General features: G+C 46.2%; 3 protein-coding genes across 7 annotated transcripts; all 3 read left to right on the top strand.

The window, feature by feature from the left end:
• The first annotated feature begins 69 nt into the window (after positions 1-69).
• Positions 70-6,746, top strand: LOC147220849 (extracellular serine/threonine protein kinase FAM20C-like). The gene is made up of 10 exons (XM_086170112.1): positions 70-602; positions 1,352-1,530; positions 3,963-4,041; positions 4,133-4,225; positions 4,732-4,847; positions 4,946-5,126; positions 5,795-5,904; positions 6,094-6,175; positions 6,295-6,354; positions 6,481-6,746. The coding sequence occupies exons 1-10, from the start codon at positions 73-75 to the stop codon at positions 6,725-6,727; spliced, it is 1,677 nt and encodes a 558-aa protein (XP_086026238.1). The 5' UTR covers positions 70-72; the 3' UTR covers positions 6,728-6,746.
• Positions 6,747-7,751: 1,005 nt separating this feature from the next.
• Positions 7,752-13,875, top strand: sp100.1 (SP110 nuclear body protein, tandem duplicate 1). Of its 5 annotated transcripts, none has more exons than XM_086170606.1 (16): positions 7,752-7,952; positions 9,049-9,223; positions 9,414-9,617; positions 9,783-9,902; positions 10,069-10,202; positions 10,297-10,332; positions 10,421-10,460; positions 10,735-10,809; positions 10,900-11,022; positions 11,154-11,293; positions 11,466-11,534; positions 11,696-11,823; positions 12,668-12,785; positions 12,872-12,946; positions 13,460-13,603; positions 13,689-13,875. In XM_086170606.1, the coding sequence occupies exons 1-16, from the start codon at positions 7,809-7,811 to the stop codon at positions 13,776-13,778; spliced, it is 1,815 nt and encodes a 604-aa protein (XP_086026732.1). In that variant the 5' UTR covers positions 7,752-7,808; the 3' UTR covers positions 13,779-13,875. The 5 variants fall into 5 exon arrangements, with proteins under 5 accessions (XP_086026732.1, XP_086026730.1, XP_086026731.1 ...); XM_086170604.1 differs by having other exon boundaries at positions 10,714-10,809; XM_086170605.1 differs by having other exon boundaries at positions 10,297-10,341.
• A 1,257-nt stretch (positions 13,876-15,132) lies between these two features.
• Positions 15,133-19,925, top strand: LOC147220847 (uncharacterized). Its single transcript, XM_086170372.1, has 4 exons — positions 15,133-15,602; positions 16,294-16,362; positions 17,654-17,946; positions 18,227-19,925. The coding sequence occupies exons 1-4, from the start codon at positions 15,371-15,373 to the stop codon at positions 19,082-19,084; spliced, it is 1,452 nt and encodes a 483-aa protein (XP_086026498.1). The 5' UTR covers positions 15,133-15,370; the 3' UTR covers positions 19,085-19,925.
• The last annotated feature ends 376 nt before the right edge of the window (positions 19,926-20,301 follow it).

Below are 20,301 nucleotides of genomic sequence, written 5' to 3'. Positions count from 1 at the left end.
ACGGTGCTTTGTGACATGTTTGCATTTTGTGTGAAGATGATGAATTCCTCTTCCTCGCCTGTGTCTTCCAGCATGAGGCAGAAACTGCGTCCGTCCACTCGCTCCATCTATCTTGGTCTGGCGGCTCTTTCGCTCGCTCTCCACCTCATTCTGGCCTTCTTGTGTCTCGCCGTCCTCCAGACAGCCTGCGTCTTCCCCACTTCTTCATCCTTCATATTTAATTCCAGAAGAGACACCCGAGAGTCAGCCTCCTCCTCCTCCTCCTCCTCCTCCGTCTTGACTACCTCGCCTTCGCGCAAACTGCCGGCAGGCCTCCAACATGCGGATAAACCGGGAGCGACGGCCACCGGACTGCAGCGTGGAGAGGCGAACCCCTTGGCTGCAGCTGACGGGGAGGACGGGGCGGAGGCCGTGCACGGAACCGGACCTCCTTCCAGGCTGGAGGCCCTTTTCAGACACTCGCTCTACAACCTGGCGCTACCTGAGGCGCGAGAAGACGACTGGCTGCTGAGGCTGAAGACGGAGAAAGAACAAAAAGAAGCGGCGAGTGAGGAAGACGACGAGGATGAGGAGGAGAACGAGGAGGAGGATGACAGTCTGTGGTGAGTGGCGGGACGGGGACGGAACACGAAGCAGGTATTCGCTGTGCCTGGACTCGGCGGGGAGCCTGCTGCCCTGGGAACACTCATCCAGGGCAGCAAAGATTCTTGTCATCATTTAAACATAAAATTAGGTCATTTTGTATTTGGACCCAGAAGGTGATCTAGGGCACATCCTCAGTGGCTGTGTATTTGAAATGGAAAAATATATATATATATATCAAGTGACTTATAGTTGATGAACCCCTCTGTGAGCTGCCACCTTACCGTGGTGGAGGGGTTTGCACGTCTCAGTGATCCTGGGAGCCGTGTCCTCGGGGGCTTTACGCCCCTGGAAGGGTCACCCGAGGCAACCAGACGACCATCGTGAAGAATATAACCGTTGGACCAAGTTTTCCCTTACCTGGACGCGGTTCACCGGGGCCCTCCCGGAGCGAGGCCCGGGGGCCGGGCTCCGTGGCGAGCGCCTGGTGGCCCGGTCCTTCACCCATGGGGCTTGCTTGATTAAATATAATTTATAGTTTGTAATCTACCACATGAACAAACTTTTTTAACGAAACAAACATAAACAATAAATCTGTTGGTAAATTAATTCCAATTATGATTTGAAGCTATACGTCATCATGGCAGAAACTTACATTTTTTAACTTTCAAGTGAAATTAACATTCCCCTGTCTGGACACTCAGTGCTCTTTTGACATTTTTGATTTTTAAAAAGATCGTTCTGTCCCTTCATGCCGTCTCTCCTGCAGGCGGAGCGGCAGTCAGGAGGGAGGCTACGATAAAGCACGGTGGACCACCGACACCACGACGCACCCGCCCTGGCTCCGCTTCCACCTGGGCATCTCTCGCTGGCAGCTTTACGACAGGAGCGACCCCAGGCTGGCCGAGCTGACTCATTATCTGGCGACTCAACGCATCCTCGGCGCCAGTGAGTGACAACACATTGAAACATACCGTTCTTAAGAGAGTGAAAATTCCAGGGAAAGACACATTTAACATGAAATTATTCTATGGATGACACTAGCTGTTGCTCTTAAGCCCTGATTTTTTAAGGGCACAATTTCAGATACATTGTTTTTCTGGGTAAAAAAAAACAAAACATGCAGACTCCACTACGGTCTTACTCATTATACCAAAACAGATTTAGAAACCCAGCGTAGCCGCTGACCTGGCCGGGACGGTCCCAGCGGTGCCGGGTTTGATCTAATTATGATAATTTGTTTCGCTGCTTTAACTGCGATCCCTCACCAGGTGGCAGCTCAGCGGAGGGGGGGGGGGGCTAGTGACAGGAACACACTCCCAAAACTGAGGCGAAATCCACATTTCACAGAGAAAAGTTTGGATTTTTGGAGAAAATAACACACACATTTGAAAAGTGACAGGAGACATCAGAGTGGACAGTCTGGATAATTGGGAGGAAACCAGTGTGGGACGTAAATGATGTTTGCACATCACCGGCTCTGACAACCATCCACCAACCAAAAAAGTGAAAAGCTATGTGACGCTAGATATTTATGCATCCATACATCTTATCCTGCACTCAGGGTTGCAGGGGATGCTGGAGTATCCCAGGTCAGTCACAGGGCCACATATACGTTCAGGGCAATTTTTCCCCAATTAACGTGCTACGTGATTCTGGACTGTGAGAGGAATCCGGAGGAAACGCACACAGACATGGGGATAACATGCAAACTCCATTTTTGTGTTAATACACTTTTTGAAACCCCCACCCATGTCAATCTGCGATCTGTTTTCTTTCTTCTCAAACTGAACAACTCACCTCTGAGTGCTCCTCCAATTTTTCTCTGCCATGTCTTCACCTTGTCCACCTCTTCTGGTAAAAGTCCGTGGTCCCTTGCAACGCTGGAGTGGTAGAGCATGAGGGATAATGAGGGAGAACAGAGCTGGATTCATTTGCAGTATTGTACACCCGCACTGGGAACCTCTATCTATTATGCACACGATAACTGCAGGCGTTTTCATGTATTCAATTTTTATGAGGATTTTACTGTTGCTTTTTTTTTTATTCAAATCTCTCCTAAAATACAAAAGAGAGACAGATTATATTTCCACACAGTGCCATTAAAAAATCCAGTTGACTGATCTAATCTGCATCCTCTTTTGTTGGCAATTATAAATACAATCCCTCAATGACTTTGTGGGGCAACAACAACACACACACACACACACACACACACACACACACACACACACACACACAGTGTATGTTATATAGTGCAGATAAAGACCTAATCTTGGCGACACGCTGATTGATTCTTGTCCGTTCTCTTTGACGTGACCCCTCAATTCTTATTCAGAGCACATACCCTGCAGGCCGGCAGAATGTTGTGATGTCACGCCCGGCCTTCCATTTGAAAAAAACAAAACAGATCGAATTCAAATACATCTCGAGGTCTGTCATCAGTCTCGGCGTGTTTCTCCTCCTCTGCAACATCACGACACAACAGATTGACCGGAACAGCAGAAGATACGCCCTCCGCTCGGCTGAAAATCGTACAGATATTCTATAGACCCACTCAAGAAGGACCCTCGGGGAAGCCGTGATTGCTGCATTTTGGAATAGAAGATGAGAACTTTGTTGAATATTATGTATATCCCCAGGCCTCTAGGTTTATTGTTTCTTTGTTTATTCAATACGCCATTATGTGGCCATTGTTTCGGGGTGTGTTACGGTTGTTCTTTTGTGTATATGTATGTAAAAAAAAATGTTTTATTCCAATATATTTCCTTTTTAGCTATGGCTTGCCGGTGACAGTGGATGAAAAATGCTTCCTTGGTTTGCGAAAGTCGGCACTTATGCTGATTGTTAAGTGAACCTGAACAAACAACAGCGTCTGACATTTAACAATTGACGTGAAAGAAAAGGAGATTACACTAAAAATCCATTTTTCTACCACACACACACACACACACACACACACACACACACACACACACACACACACACACACACACACACACACACAGAGCTGTGTGACCCACAACAGCCAGTTGTCTTGTCAGTTTTACAGATTTCTCTGTTTCATAGATTGTAATCACAGAATAACTAAAAGAAAACAAAAAAGATGACAGGTTGTTATTGAAATGTTGACTGGAACATCATATTTTGGCACAAAGACCTATAATATGTGTATCCCTGACAAAAATAACTATATCATAGATGAGCTGGAGGGAACTAATGTTTGCATCAGAGAAGTGCTTTCGGGTAATAGGTACAAAAATTACACTGTGAAGCTCCACTAAATCGCACTTCTTCATCAAATTTCCATTGAATTCAATAATGTTTTCTTTTTCCTTTTTAAAACAATTTTACATTCATTGTTTATATTAATCTTCCAGTACAGAAAAAGGGAGGAACCCAGCTCAAGCTGCTCATGACCTTTCCAAACTACGGACAGGCTCTGCTCAAGCCCATGAAGTAAGAGTCGTCTGATAAACACTCCGCTTCATCTGTATCAACATTACACTATGAGTGTGTGTGTGTGTGTGTGTTCGACCTGCCTGCATAGACAATCCCGCCATGAAGAGACGGACGTAAACCTCTTCTACTTCTCAGACTTTGAGAGACATAATGCGGAGATTTCTGCCTTTCACCTGGACAGGTACGGATGTTTTTGAAGCTTTTAAGCAGACGGCTGTCGCTCCGGTAGACGGAGAGCCCGGCCTGCAACGTCAAGCCAATGGTCTGAGTTTAAAAGGATTCGGAAAAGCTACTCCGCATCTCGTAGCAGTTGCGGAGATGTATATTTTCATTGATATCCTTTTATCCAGCGCCCCAATGCCCAATACGTAAGGCTAAACGCCATTCATTAGCAGACTTGAGTGTTGTTTGCCTGAGGAGCGGTTACTTTAATGTGTTAATGTGAGGGGCTGGAAAAAACGGAAAGTTAAAGGGTGACTTTTTAAATGATTTCAATAGGCTAGGTTCTAAAAACAAACAAAAAAGAGGGGAAAAAATAAAGGATAAAAAGTAAAAAACAGAATAAAACTGCAAATAATAGAAATAAAAAAAAAAAAAGAATCCTGATGCATATGATAAAAATAGTTGCTGATCTCATTGTTGGCAGTTATTCAGTGTTTCTCTCCCCCTTCTCCTTCTGTCTCACAGGCTGTTGGGCTTCAACAGGGTCCCTCCGGCTGTGGGTCGACTCATCAACGTCAGCAGGGAGATCCGGGAGGTCACCACCGATCGCGGTCTCTCTCGGACCTTCTTCACCTCCCCCGGTATCCTGGTTCCGTTTACGAAACAAACTGTCACTGGAGTCGCGGAGCGTCTGCGTGTTCGGTTGCAAACCCCCGGCTACCTCTCCGTCTCTCTCTAGCGGGGAATATTTGCTTCTACGGCCAGTGCGAGTACTACTGCTCCACGGAGCACCCGTTGTGCGGTCGCCCACACACACTGGAGGTGTCCTTGGCGGCCATGTTACCCGACCTGGACCTCGCTCCCCGCAGGTCGTGGAGGTCACCATGGAAACGGTCCTACAGCCGCACCAAGCTGGCAAAGTGAGACCTTACAATGTACCTCTGCGGTTCGCAACTATCTAAATTTACATATCGCCAGTTTCTTGACAACAGCTCGAGGGCTCTGAAACACTGTTCATGACTCAAGTTCAGGGTGTCTGGAGATGAAATTTAGGTCGCATATATTCATTCTAAGTATTTCAAACTTCCAAATCCATTAATGTGTTCTTACTATTTCACCCTCTTATTATGTGCATCAAATTCCAGTGCAAAACACAAAATAAATAATTGATGTCCAACAAAAGATTAATTGAGTAGAGATGAAAAACATTTCTACCCTTCTTTTTTGAAATATTGTGAACTATTCTGTCACCGCGCAGTTTTACAACCGTATGTTTTAGTAATGTGGATCATACTGGATTATTCAGACACTTGGGTTTTTTTATGGGAATCATCATATTTATCATGAATACTTACTTCTTGTTCTTACAAACAAAAAAAAGATAATAAGATGTGTAGAAACAGATTGTGCATTAGCATAGCAAATCACATAAGTTAGAGAGACCTATAAAAGTTAGCAGTCAGCACACTCACAATGCTTTCATTGCCAAACTAATCCACTGAGAACATATGTAAATATAAACAGTATCTGTATACAGTATGATGCTCTACTCTTGCCACTGCTTGTGCATCAACCCGCTGTCCTCTAGGTGGGAGAAGGAGCCAAACTACTGCGACGAGGTCAAACAGACGCCTCCCTACGACCACGGCAGCAGGCTGGTGGATCTCATCGACATGGCCGTGCTGGACTTTCTCATGAGTCAGTCTCCAAGTTTTACCCCATTCAAGTTTATTAGCCGTGTTTATTAGCCCCGCGCTAAGACGGATGAAGCAGATGACGGATAGATGATGTGTATTTTCAGGGAACACTTTATGGAAGAATGTATTGGGACGGTAACCGGCTAAGGCTGTTCTCTCTATTTCTATGATAATATGTTTTCTTTCAAAGACAACATGGACAGACACCACTATGAGACATTTGAGAAGTTTGGCAATGACACTTTCCTGCTGCACCTGGACAATGGACGGGCGTGAGTCGAATCGATATCTTTCCCAATCATTGCGGGTCAAACAGCGGCACGGGAGCCGAGCCATAGCCATTCCTGCACTCACTCGGGTGTGATTTAGATTTCATTGAAAACATTTTCAGGTTTGGTCGTCACTCTCGAGATGAGCCATCCATTCTGGCTCCCTTACAGCAGTGCTGCAGGTAACACTGGGTTTTGTCACCATGAAAACGTTGTGCTTATAAAATACGGTTGTTGTCAAATAATCTGGAAATCTTAAACAATGCTCAAACTTCAAGTCATGTTGGCTCCTCCACTTACACTTGCAGGATTCGGCGCTCCACTTTCCTCCGATTGCTTCTCTTGTCCCTTCCGGAATTCCGTCTTAGTGACCTGATGCGGGAGTCTCTGGCCCAGGATCCCCTCGCCGCTGTGGAACCGCTCCTCTCCGAGGCGCACCTCTCCGCTTTGGACCGGCGCCTGGCAACCGTCCTGCAGGCGGTGCAGACCTGCCAGGAGCACCACGGTGATGTCATCTATGACGACATACAGGATCATCAGGACGCAAAGGAATGAAAAAAATAAAACATAATTCTGAGTCCCTCACTTGACTGTATCTAATTCTGAACAACTGCATCAAGATGAAGCTCGCAAAACTAAAAGATACAAGGTTTCAGGGGTGAATTGAACAATAGGTACATTAACAGTAGTAAATATGTCATCATTTTACCCGTCTGACCCACTTGAGAATAGGTTTTCCTCCATGTGGCCCCTGAGCAAAATGACTTTGACACCCCTGATCTAGATCAAATGAGACTCTTAAATGAACAATTGCAATTTTTTCCTCTTTGACAAACATCGGTTGTGGAAGACGGGCGATTTCGGGTCTCCAACGAACTTCTTGCATGTCATTGGACTGTGGGAGGAAACCGGAGACACTGACGGAATATCCAAGCAGACGCGGTGAAAACACGGAGACTCCAGACAGAAAGGCCCGAGTGGGAATCGGATTTTCGGTGGGACAAGTAACCTACTTGCCATGAGGGAGAAGTGTTCACTAATAAAGTGTATTTTTAGATCAAATCCCAGTATAAACTATATGTACTGTAGCGTTTTAGTCAGGGAAACACCCGCGAGAGGGTAAAACGTCCATTTAATAAGCAATAGCTGTTGTTGAGCACAGCTACACCACTTAAGCCTGCAACACAACTAACTGTTCCCGCCCCAATTCCATGTAAAAAAAACAAAACAAAACAGAATTCCTTACACCCCAAACTACACCAACAAAATTCCCAGCAACCCCAAAATCACAGAAAACCAGCATCAACATAAACCCCAACATTCGTGACTCGCTACAGTACATTTACAAAATACTTAAAAATTAATAATAATAATAATAATAAACAATAGAAATAATAATAGTAAAAAATAATTTACACTCAGCAAATATTTATAGAAATTAGTTGCCTTTAGCTAATGACAGGGAAGACAGTCCTTAAAAAGGGGTGCGATGCTGCCCCCTAGCGGCCGCAGTGGGAACTGACCGGAGTTAGTTTCACTTTCGAAACGTCACAGGGGACGCACCTCTCACGTCCTACGTATCAAATTTGCGGATTTGTGTGTTCACGTTTGTGTTCACGGTCGACGGCCCGCCAGAATGGATCCCCTTAAATCCCTGGAAGAAAAGGATCTCCTACACTTCTTTCACTGCAGTAAAACACAAATGTCGTGCCTAGAGAACCCGGAAACGTTCCTCCGTCAACTCATGGATTATAATCTGATTCCGGACGACAATTACAAGGTGGGTGGGCGTCAACCTTTGTAAATTTAGGAGATCCCCCTCCTCTGTCTGCTGTCCCTGTTGCCTGTGAGCGCCGACTGCGGGGCTTCACGTTTTCTGCGTCACAAATATTGAATTTGAAAACCCCCGGCAGAAAAGTATCTCTCCGGAAATGAAGGCCCAGAAGAACTAGTCAGCTGACCTGCCGTTTGGAAGCTGCATGAGAGTTTGATGGTCTCTTTGCACACTGATAATCAGACAGCACAGCGGGGAGGCTGCCAAGGCTTTTGCTTGAACATGAATAAATAAACCGAACAAACAAACAGCTCTTTAAGTTGTGCCTCCCTCTCCTGCTCTCTCGGCAGCTTTTCTCGTCTAATGCGAAAGAATACGCCTTAAAATGTGAAAATCGTCTGAAACGTACGCGTTCTAGGCCTCTACCTGCTTCTTGCAGCAAGTGGCGCGAAGTCTAGAAGGCCCGTCCAGCCCTGAGGTCACCAGCCTTGTGTAATAGCGCTTGGTGAAGATGAGGCCTGTGAGGGCAAAGTCACCGTGAAACGGCGGCGGCACCTACAGCCCCCTCCACCAGCAGAATCCCAAACTTGGAAAAACCTGTCATTCCTGAAAGCGTCTGTCGGGGAATCACATAAATCCACCCCTCATATCTAAATGCACTGCGGAGAGCAAAGTAATAATTTCATTGTACAGGGAAACATGTCTCCACACTTGACACATGACGATAAACATCGTGAATCTTGAATCGGAGCGGGTTTCCTTTGCTGCGTTCTAATCGGCGACAAGTTGAAGAAGTCCCCTCAACGTTCACATTCATTGTAATAGTAGTGTTTACACTCTTCTACCAGCACATATGCCAATGCGCTTCGGACAGCAAAGGAGGAATTTCACTGGAAACCTGTTATCTACACTGTACATGTGACGGTAAACGCTTTGAATCTTGATGTCTCACGATCGGGACTTGTCAACATCAACACGTCTTTCTGTCCAAACTAGAGAACAGCTCTGTGTCCGTGGCATTTTCGCTTGTTTTTCATCCTATTTTTTTCTGACTGACTGACCGAGCGGCCCTAATGATGCCTTCCGCTGGTGTCGCTTTCAGAAACTGTGTCAAATGAGGAGCAAAGAACACAAGAAGAAATGCCTCTATGAAATCCTGGACAGGTTTGAGACTGAGTGTCCGCAGTCCATCCAGGTGTTCTGGAAGTGCATCTCCAAGGTAACCATCTTGAGCCAGTACCCCACCCTGCAGCTCCTGTGGAACAGCCTCGTGGATGGTAGGTCTGCGTCTCTGCATCCCGAGACTGAGAGTTTACCGTCTGCCTCGTTTGTCTGACCGTAACGTCTCGGTTCTGCATTTGCAATCAGACTTACAGCTCCCGACGATCGCCACCGAAAAGCTCTTACACTTGTTTCTCAAATACAGCCAGACTGTTCTAACCCGTCTTTTTTATATTTCAACCGAAGGATCCTTCAGCTCTGAAACGAAGCTGCTAGAGAGCGTAATGGAGGGAGGCGCGGGTAAAAAGGAAATAGAGAAGGCAGAACAAACAGATTCGGTTAAAAAGAAGAGGAAAACTAGATCGAGCACGTGGTGCGACGAGGAGGTGCCCGGCCCGTCGTCACTTTCATCCCCGTCTCCGAAGAAATTGACCCTGAAGCCGCATTTCTGTAAGTCAATTTCTGACGGCAATTCTCACAAATATGACAAGCGTCACCTCTGCAGAGCCAGGCCACATCCCAACCAATGTGTGTGCAGTTCACATTCACCGCTTCGCTCAGAGCAGAAGGTCACCGGATGAGGGAGAAATGTCAGTAATATTTTCTTTTTTCCAGCTCCTCTATACAAGAAGGAAGAAAAGACCTGCATCTGGACCTGGCCGATCTATAGGGTCCAGCTGCCGGTGAAATGTGGAGACCAGGAGGGGACACTCAACAGAGACAGACTGGCAAGAGGTCAGACAGGCCCAGTGAACCATTTAGGAATGATCATTTTCTTTTTTTCATCTCTGGTGAAACTGGTTTGTTCTCATTTGTGCCGCAAGCACCAACTCTTGTGTCACAGTTAAAAACAACGGCACGTTGAACACCTAGTGTATTAACCCGATCTGTCACATTTCAGGGGAGAGGTGCATTCTGGTCGACAAAACGTGGTTTACTCCCGCTGAATTTGAAAGTCTATCAGGAAGAGGGAAAAGCAAGAACTGGAAAATAACCATCAGATGTAGAGAAACCCCGCTAATACATCTCATAAAGGTCTGTTTGCTAAAACGTCATTCTGTGCAGCTGGATAAATCAACCAATGAAATAGTTTGTCATGGAAATCTTATTTGTACTGTATTCACCGCAGGAAGGACACCTGAAAGTGGGTTGCTACAAAAGAAAGGTGAAAAAGGTTAGAAATGATCATTGACAGTTCTAAGCCGGTATTTGCGTCCCTGCTTTCTCTCATCAGACGCTCCTTTTCTTTCCAGGTCAGGAGAGGGACGATTGAGAGTTCCGACTCCCTCCAAGGTTTGTCATCTGAATGGCCATACCCCCTCTTTGCTCCTAAAACATAATTAGACAGGCTCTTTCTGGAGATAAAATTCACCGGGGTTTGACCGAATCGGACCCTGTTGAGTTTGACGTCCTGGGTCGGGACCGAGGCCCCCCTCCAACAACCAAAACGGGATGAAAACGCTATTTAAATGCATGGATTTGGTCATGTGTCAATGCCACACCCTTTAATAGTCGATTTAACCAAGAGCGTGTTACTCCGATCCAGAAACCTGCTCCTCTTTGGCAGAGTCTGACGAGGACGAGCGAGAAAGCGGAGACGAGGTCACATCACCGGAGAGAAACAGCTCTTCTGATGAGACAGGTTGTGGTATATGGACAGTGGAAATCAAGAGTCTGACTAAAAAAAAGACTTGTCAATGCAAGAATTATAAATGAAACTGTGATTCAATAGTTGTTACAGATCAAGAGGAAGACGAGATATCAGACCAGAACCCCGAAGAGAGAAGAAATTCGGTGTATGATGTGACATGTGGGTCTTTCTCTGGGAAGTTACACACCAAACGATTTGCATCAGGTAACCACAGATCACAGCATTTTAAAAAAATTGTATTTACGTCGGATTATTTACGCCTTCACTTCAGTGCATGTGTTTTTGGTTTTTTTTTGCCATCCGTGGTTGGAACTTATCCCGGCCTAAACCTCCAGGGTCTTGCGGGAAAAGTATCCGCACTGAGACCAGCTGGATGAGCCCAGAGGAGTTCTCGTGCTTGGGCTCCTCCTGGACCAATGCATCCTGGAGGGAAGACATCTTTTGGAAGGGCCTACCTCTGAGTGTCCTCATAGAGGTAACATGGTAGTGTGTGTGCACCGAGGGGAGTTTCAATATCTTGAATGTGTTTGTCCTTCTTTTGGACTACTGTCAACATCAGGGTTTAACTGGGCGTGTGGGTCTAGTCCTTATTTCTGTTTTTTTTCTAATTCGGCAGTGTCAGTATCTGCATCTCTGGTCAATTTCAGGATAAAATTCTGAGTATCCACAAGGCATCATGCCGCTGTGAACTGTGCAGTCCAGATGAGAGAGATGCGGTAGGTCTTGGATTCCGCCCACACACAACCCCAGTGAGGCGACTTAGCTGTTAACTGGGATTGTGCTGAGGGACAGTGTAAACCTGTATGCACAAATGGAGGCTTCAGCACAGATGAATATGAATAATATAATCACACCACTGTTCCGTTTGTTCTGTTAGGAGAACCAGAAGAATGACGACGAGTGTTCCGTCTGCAGATGTGAAGGAGAGCTAGTGGAGTGTGACAAATGCCCTCGCTCTTTCCACCCTAAGTGTCACCTGCCTTGGGTTTTGGGCAACATTTTGGAGTGAGTTTGACTTCCGTCTACGTTAAACGTGCAAATTCAAACTTGATATTTAAATTAAAAAAAAAAAAAAAAATCTGGCAATTTTGTGTAATGTGAAATTTTGATTAGAAAAATAGCACATAACAGGAAATAAGGGAAGCGGGGAAAAATGATTTCACATGAAAATGTATTTTCGGGCCTGCAGATGTCAGGGATCAATGTTAAGATAAGATAACTTTTATTGATCCCCATAGGGGATCTCCATACGGCCTAGAAACTGTTGCAATGACCAAAAGACAGGAGGCAGAACGAGAGGTTGCAGAGATGAAGATGTTGAGGTTCTCTTTGGGAGTGACCAGGATGGATAGGATCAGGAATGAGTCTATCAGAGGAACAGCACATGTTAGATGTTTTGGAGAGAAGGTCAGAGAAGCCAGACTGAGATGGTTCGGTCACGTACAGAGGAGGGATAGTGAATATATTGGGAGACGGATGCTGGAATTGGAGTGCCAGGCAAGAGTTCTTAAGGAAGACAAAAGAGAAGATTTATGGATGTAGTGAGAAGTGGATATGAAGGTAGTTGGTGTGAGAGAGGAGGATACAGAGAATAGGGTTAAATGGAGAAAGTTGATTCGCTGTGGCGACCCCTGAAGGGAAAAGCCGAAAAGAAGAAGGGGAAATTCTTTTGTCACAGCAGCGTAACAGTTAGTATCAATAAATGTGAATATAAATAGAGAGACAATTAGAAAAAGGAAAAGACATCCACAAATAAATGGACAGCAGGGAGAGCAACAGCAACAGTCTCAAGGATAAGAATGGACACCAAAATGGAAAAAAAAAACAGTATCTTTGTGTTTATGCACAGGGACAAGCGACCGTGGATATGCACCTTCTGCATTTACGACCGTTCCCAACTCTGGCGTTACTCCGTGGAACCAGAAAGCAAAGAGCCTTTGTCCCACCACGTTTCCCGCCACTTGCTGGTGAGCCTCCTCTCACGAGGTAACCTTGATGAAGAACCGATTGTGCAACTCTCACACATCCATTCCTTATCCCACTCCTTCCATAGAAATGCCAGTATCTCCTCCTCTTCCTCTATGGCGCCGATGAAAAACAATTGCTCGTCACAAAGCAAAGCCTTCAAGTAAGTAAAAATGAAGACGGGACCGGCTATTTCAACTGGTATGAGATCGATAATCTCCAGAATGTGCTAATGTGATACGTCGCACATTTATTTGGAATTGCTACCTGATACACACACTCTACAGGGGACCTGCAGACTCTGAAAGTCAATGTATCCCATTTTTATAACTACTGAAGTTATTCAGTATAGTTGAAAATCCCTGGTGTGTTACCAAGGAGATTAGCTATTCTACTTCATCTCTCTATAATCTCTGGGTTTGGCGCCTTTACGCTCACATCTGCTGAACTTCTTGCAGTGCCACGCAGGATTGTTCTGACAAGTCCTGCATTTTTAAATACTGTCTTGATAGGGTAAACAACAGGCAGCTCACCCCAGGAAACAACAGATAATGAAACTTGTGACACTTGTCAAACAAGTTGATGTTGAAGAGATTGTGAATAAATTGGGATTAATGAACGGTTTTGCAGTGATATATTTTAAAAATACAGACCAACTTCTGCTTGATCCCGGCAGTCGGAGGACGCCGCCACCGGGGCGGAGACTCCAATAGGGCTGGACCAGGTAGCAGAGCAACTCCTGAGTGACGAATACCTGACCGTGGAGGAGTTTGTGACTGACATCCAGTGTGTTTTCAGCAGCCATTCTTCCCGGGACCCTGTAAGAAAAAGGATCGATCGCGTAAGTTCACCGGAAGGTTTGAGATGTAAAAGATTAAATGAAAAGCTGCCGTCTTTTCTTGCAGGCGGATGATGAATTCAATGCGCGCAACGCCCTGAAAGATTTATTTACAAGGAAATTAAAGAACGTGTTCCATCTCCCAGACATCAACTGATAGTCAGAATAAAAAAAAAACAAAACAAAGATTGATGTCTATATGTTGATGACCTAACTGCATTTGTTACTTTTTGAAATAAAAATTTTGAATGAAATTGTTGGATTGTGGTGGATTTGTCAACTTGAATAAACTTTTAACGCAGGACTACGACCACACGCTCAGAGTGGACCATAAAATAGAGAACATCAGATATACTGAGAATTATACTCCCAGGCGTAGGGGGGGGACTGAGCTCTCTCAGACGGCTTCGGAAAACCCTCAACCGCAAACTTGTCCACGGAAACCGCGGTTTTTCAACAATTAAAACTGTCCATGTGTCATCTTGTGAGCAACTATGAGTTTTATTCTCAATATTCGAGTTGTTTTGATGGGCTTTCTCAAGTAGTCCGAGTCTGCAGGGCTGCCGTCTACCTGTGGGAGGAGAGGTCACCGCAAACCACGCCGCCTCCTGTCGCGACCACTGAAAGGATGATCAGTACAAATTGAAACGTACAGCACAAGAAGGTGTTCACTGTTCCTGACCTTTGCTTTAAATCGCTTTTCTATTAAGTATGATGACGGATGCCACCTTCATTCCTATGTCATACAAGCTGCTTTTCATAACTTATGATGTAACACTGGACGAGACAAAATTGTACCTTGGGATTTATAATGCATCAGAAAGGATAAGAAATACGTATTGTTCTTTCATCCAAAATGCTCAGATGTAACTTAACACAGCTACTCATTGAACATCTTTATTAGTTTTGAAAAAGTTAATAAATATCATACAATCTACCCCCTCAGAAAACAGCTACCGGCAGCCATTCATTAAACCAACACGACTCACAACAACAAACAAGCACGTCTCCTTCTAGATGTATTTGAATTAGTACCAGCATCGAATCCCAGGCAATAAAAATTGTATTCTATATCGGTATCGGATTCACGACGACTCACAATAATCCAGAATGAAAGTTTATGTTAATTTAAACACGTTAACGTAAATTCAAATGAGATAAACATCGTTTTCGAAAATAACCGCTGGAATAAACAAACGAAGATTGTTCATCTTCTGCATGAAAACACACATATGCATGTATTTATGTAGCCGTATTTGTGCTCCGTCTACGTGTGTATGATTTTCAGTGCGAAGCCAAAGGTTTACACGATTGCTTTCAGGTCGGGTCGGTCTCCGCAGAGCGCTGAGCTGCGGGGGTCGTGCGTTCTCCTCCTGCTCTCCCGCACAGAGGCGGGAAATTGGAAGCGGAATCCGGACGCCTCGGCGCCCAAAGCCCGCTGACGTCATCCGCAGCAAACGCGCAGGAAGCTGCGCAGCCGATCTGCGCATCCGCGGACTCGCGGACAGCCATTTCCCCCACGCGGGCGCAGGGAACTGTCGCGGGCGCGCGTGTGTGTGCGTGTGTGTGCGGGACGAGGCATCCGCGTGCGTGGCGACGCGCGTCCCGGGATGACGGGAAAAGTCCCGGTGCTGAACTCGAACCGCGGGCCGGATCCGCCGTCCCAAACTTTCTAGGAATCCGGCGCCTGCGCAGCCGCGCCTTCTCCCTTCCCCCCCGTATGGCTTTGTGTCCCCGCGACGGGCGGCCATGGAGGAACAGCTACCGGACGACGGCGGCTGCGACGTCGCGGCGATGCGCGTGAAAACGGAAGCGGCGGACGAGCACACATCTGCGCCCGTTTCGGGCAGCCGGGATCCGCCTGCGCCCTGCGGAGATACCGCATGCGGAGGACGAGGAGGAGGCGGGGTGGAGCAGTCCGCGGAGGTGCTGGCGGAGACGGAGCTGCAGGCTGTCACCGCGACGCCCCCCGTGCTGCTGTGTGAGTGACGGGCCGGGCTTCACACGCACGACGGCAGCGGCGGCGGCGGCGTGCACCGTCAACGCTTCGATTATTTGGGAGATCACGACAGGCAGACAGACGGACAGCTGGCGACAGCAGACGCGCCGGGCCTCCAACATATAGAGAGAATATTTTTTATTCCTTGGAGAATCCGAAAGGAAAATCGCCATAGTATCAAGTAGAAATCACTATCACGACAAATGACACCAAATCTGAAAGAAATCCAATTCAAATCACATGTATCTAGATTTGAGAAGAAAGTTTTGTTTTAAATATTATTTACAAGACATGTTTATTTGTCAATTAGCAGGATCTTGTTAGAAAAACTATAAATCGGCTTAAATCTAGAAATCTGTGAGAAATGAGTACTGCTGTTTGGTGAAAGGATATTAGCCAAATAAAATAAATAAAGACACTTCCAGAGATTAAAATTGGAATTAAATTAAAGAGACCCACAGGCAAATCATTGAAATATATAGAACATCTTATTTTTCCAAGTAAGGGCAATAAATAGATTACGAAACAGGAAATAATTCCGTATTCATTATTTGACAGCTGCGCATCGGTCTGATGACCCCTTGATCTCAGGGGTCGCTAATCCAAGCCTGGTGTTTTTCAGATACCAGCTGTTTGTGTGACAAACAGGAATTGTGCTCTTCTTCCTCATTAGATCCCGTTTCCACGGACCAGTTCTTCACTGCTTCGGGGGACGGAAAGACCTTCTTGAAAATCGCTCCAGGTAAAGAGTCGGAGCGAAAAGGTCACTGTCAGAGTGGAGACGAGATTATTTTTTTATCCTCCTTCTCACTGAACGCAGAGACTCAGATGATTAAAAGTGAATGACTTTTTGCCCTTAAATCTGGTTTAGAGTTCTGATGCTGTAGACGTGGTGGTGGAGGTTATCACCAGTGATGTGGTTGTGATATAAAACAGAAATGCACATTAACGTCGGACTACTTGACCGAAGCTATTCCTATGGAATGTCACAGCGCGGACGCTTTGACCGGGCCATTTTTCCAGACTTATTGTCCTCACCCTGTCATACCGTCCTCGTCAGCTTTTACACGATTCAATGCTATTCATTGCAAAAAATTGGGCGCGTGTGATGGACCTGATGGTTTCCTCTGAATCGACATCGTTTATTCACATGATTTTATAATTGTTTTATTCTATGTAGACATCAAACACCCATTTGTTAGGTGTCGTGGTCTTCCATGGATCCTGTTTTAAAGCTGGGCCTCATATTTACAATAATAATAATGCATTTTATTTGTGGGTGCCTTTCTACAGCCGAGGTCAACTTGTCAAAACTTGAAAAGGATAAAAGATTTACAGCAACGAGAGACTGCTTATGAGTTTTGACTTAAACTTGGGGGAGAGAGTCAGCATTTCTGAAAGCCCTATAATAATAAGACGGCCGGAGAGAACCACAAGGTCACAGTTGAAAATCTTAGAGAGCAGGAGGGAGTGGCAGTATGAAGCAGGTCTGATAGCTGATAGCTGGGCCAGTGTTGTGGATGCTTTTATAGGTGAGGAGCCATATTTGGACATTTATCCTGGATTTTATGGGTGACCAGAGGAGCTGCTGAAAGACAGGGGTCATGTGTTCTCTGTCGGAAGGAGCAGGAGTCTGTGGAGAGATTTTTTGGGAAGACTGAAAAGAATGGGAGATGACTAGGCTATTGACAAGAAGGCTATGGATGCAGCGTGTGGAATAAGGAAGGGACGGAGTCTATTGATATTGCATAAATGGAAATTGGCGAACCGGGTGACATTATTATTCTTAATATGGGACTGGAAAGACAATGTTCTATCAAGGATGACACCCAGACTCTTTAACTGTGTGGAAGGGAGGGTGGAGGAGTTCCATATGAGATGTGTAAATGGTGGAGGCCGTTCACACCAGGGGACCTTCAGATTTGTTGCTGTTCAGTTTGAGTGAAGTTGTGAACCCACAAAGAAATCAATCCGAGTATCCATCGATACTAATAGAAGCTAATCATCCGTCAACTCACCCTGTCTTTTTTCAGCTTCAGTGATGGCGCCCGCCTCTTCGGAGAAGATGCTCCCGTCCGGCACGGATTTCTCCTCCAAAGCCGTCCTGTGTCTGATCGAGGCGGTGGGGCGCCGCTGGGGCTTGTACGAGACCCGTGAGCGCTCCCAGCTCTTCCAGAGTGTCCAGGAGGAGATGGCCTCAAAGGGCCACGTGCTTCCCGTGGAGAAGATCCGTCGCAAGTGGAACAACCTCATTGTCACGTACAAGCGGGTCAAAGACCGCAGCCGGGAGACGGGTCACGCCAAGACGTCCTGGGAATTCTTTGACGTGAGTGTTTCTGTCTGCCTGTCATGCAAATCTCCACATCTGAACGAACACACAAAACATAGCAGATACTTGTTACAATTTAAACAAGTGAAGGAGAAGTGAGGATTCAAAAAATGTGAGGGTAGACCTCCCTGTTTTAGTCATTTCAGGTTATATTAATTTAGACTTGTGCTTTAAATGGTCAAGACGGAAGCATGTAATTAAAGAAAAGTCCGCAAGACTCAAGTCCATGTTGCTTAATTTGATTGTGAACCCTCGTCTCTTCTCGCCTCTTCTCCAGCTAATGGATGCCACTCTCTGCGACACCGTTGGTTCTCAGATCAGCAGCAACAAGCGAACCAAAAGCAGCGGCGCCGGTTCCTCTCAGCCCCTGGCAAAGATCCCCGTCAAAGTACAGCCTCCTCAGCCAACCACGGTTATCCGCCCCAATGGCGACTTTGGGGTGGCTGCTGAGTTTGAACCGGCGGGGCAGGTTTCTGCCAGCGGCCTCATCATCAGCGGCACCTCTGCCATGTCCTCGATACCTACGGGGAGCGTCAGCCCGACAAATTCTCCAGAGCTGAAGCCCCTGATTGTCCTCAACAGTGACCTTGTTCCAACCAGTATGCATCCCGCCACCATCGTTCCATCTCCGACCTTTATCTCCTCGCCATGTTTTACAGAAGCAGCGTCTCCTTCTCTAGGCTCCACCAGCAGCACGGATCTGAACACCTCTCTCTTCCTGAACCGCAAAACTCCAGCCTTTTCATCGGGTGTCATACCGTTCCGCCTAAGCGGGAATCCTAACCCCCTCAGCCTTCCCTCCTCCTCCTTCCCCTCCTCCTCATCCTGTCTTCCGTCTTCGATTTTCACCTCAATGTCCACGCCCGCCGCTTCAGGAACAGAGGCTCAGGGTCAGAAAGGAAATGAAGAACAGAGCAGCGCCACGCTGATCCAAGAGATTTTGAAGCGACAAGAGACGCAGTCACACCTGGACCGAGCGTCCCGCCACAGGCTCAGTGCCAGAGAGAAGAGACGCGAGCGGAGGGAGGTGCGCATGGCGGAATCCCTCGTCAGGATAGCCACGGCCCTGGAGCTGCTGTCGTCCAAGCAGGATACAGTCATAGCCCTCCTGCAGAGACTAGCTGATAGAAAGTGAAGGGGGAGATGTGGAAGAATGGAATACAGTGGCGCAGGCAACGGGGGAAAAAAACATCTTTGCGCCACGAAAACTCAGCCTGTACAGCTCCAACTGAAGTGAGAGCTTCAGAACGCCAAGGAGAGAACCACCGCGCTAGAGTGTGAAAATGTGATTTGGAGCACCTGTTGTCCTGAGGAGCAGAACCACCTACACTTTGGAGGAACAGCATCACAGGAGAAGCAGCTCGCCATCAGGCGTCGGTCCACCTACATCCGCAGGACAGGGGACGCTCTTTCAATGTCTTGAGAGCATCGTAAAAAAAAAAAAAAAAAAAAAAATCTACCGGCTTGAACTAGAAAGGGCGTTTCTCAGTAGAGAGGGTGACCTTCGGCACCGCTTTTCCTAGATCGTTCCCATAGCAGATGGGCAACCCGGTGGCTTTGGAGTCACATGACGGCAGGGAGGTTGTCAGGCTGTTAACAACCCCTCTCACCTTGAGTACCCAGGAGAGTCCAGCAGTCACGTGCTTCTCGGTAACTCCCTTTTTGTGGGTTAAATACCTGAAAATCCATCTTCTCAGGCAGAACCGACAAAGCCTCTTGGATGAACGTCTGGGAGCATCAAACTAGTCCAGTTGCCAAAATGAGACTTTTCAGCAAATACCATGATCTGGATAATAGTCAGCTGATAATAAAACACTCCTGCTAAAAGTACTATTTCAGTGAAATAAATGTTTATAACAAAGAAGTATTAGCTTAAATTATACTTCACTAAATCTAATAGTATGGTGAGTCAGTAGCATTTAGATATAACTTTGAAAACTAAGTGTACTTTGACAGTAAACAGTATGTTGGATACTTTATACTTCGTTGTGTCGTTATTTTTGGATATAAAATCGGCTAGGTTGCGCTGTAGAGGCGATCCTGCAGCACCACACCATGCAAAACATGCAGCGACCGCCAGATGGCGCGTCTAGTCAGGCTTAACTCACATTGGGTTCGAGTAAGCGCTAAGGCTGACAGCTGCTTAAATAAATACTGCAAAAGTTGGATTACGAGTAACGAGATTTTTACATATTCCCACTATTTTATAGCTGTAACGTGTTGTGGGGATACTGGTCGAAGGAACCTTTTGCTGCTGTAACAGTTACAACTTTGTTAATCTATAGCTTCATGCTAATAAGTTCAATTGCTTGTGTAGGTGGTCCATGTTAGAACTGTTTCATGCACTCACCT

The sequence above is a fragment of the Fistularia commersonii genome, chromosome 23 (genome assembly GCF_037954325.1).
Source record: "Fistularia commersonii isolate RoL2024-O1a breed Wild chromosome 23, RoL_Fcom_v1.0, whole genome shotgun sequence".
NCBI lineage: Eukaryota > Metazoa > Chordata > Actinopteri > Syngnathiformes > Fistulariidae > Fistularia > Fistularia commersonii.
This window is presented reverse-complemented; position numbering and strand designations above follow the sequence as displayed.

Bases quoted from the DNA above. Each gene is read 5' to 3' on its own strand.
- LOC147220849 (XM_086170112.1), top strand. From the start codon at position 73: ATGAGGCAGAAACTGCGTCCGTCCACTCGCTCCATCTATCTTGGTCTG. The intron at 603-1,351 runs GTGAGTGGCGGG...TCTCTCCTGCAG, and splicing joins GAGGAGGATGACAGTCTGTG to GCGGAGCGGCAGTCAGGAGG. The intron at 6,176-6,294 runs GTGAGTCGAATC...AAACATTTTCAG, and splicing joins CACCTGGACAATGGACGGGC to GTTTGGTCGTCACTCTCGAG.
- sp100.1 (XM_086170603.1), top strand. From the start codon at position 7,809: ATGGATCCCCTTAAATCCCTGGAAGAAAAGGATCTCCTACACTTCTTT. The intron at 11,535-11,695 runs GTAGGTCTTGGA...TTGTTCTGTTAG, and splicing joins GTCCAGATGAGAGAGATGCG to GAGAACCAGAAGAATGACGA. The intron at 12,786-12,871 runs GTGAGCCTCCTC...CTCCTTCCATAG, and splicing joins ACGTTTCCCGCCACTTGCTG to AAATGCCAGTATCTCCTCCT.
- LOC147220847 (XM_086170372.1), top strand. From the start codon at position 15,371: ATGGAGGAACAGCTACCGGACGACGGCGGCTGCGACGTCGCGGCGATG. The intron at 15,603-16,293 runs GTGAGTGACGGG...CTTCCTCATTAG, and splicing joins GACGCCCCCCGTGCTGCTGT to ATCCCGTTTCCACGGACCAG. The intron at 17,947-18,226 runs GTGAGTGTTTCT...CCTCTTCTCCAG, and splicing joins CGTCCTGGGAATTCTTTGAC to CTAATGGATGCCACTCTCTG.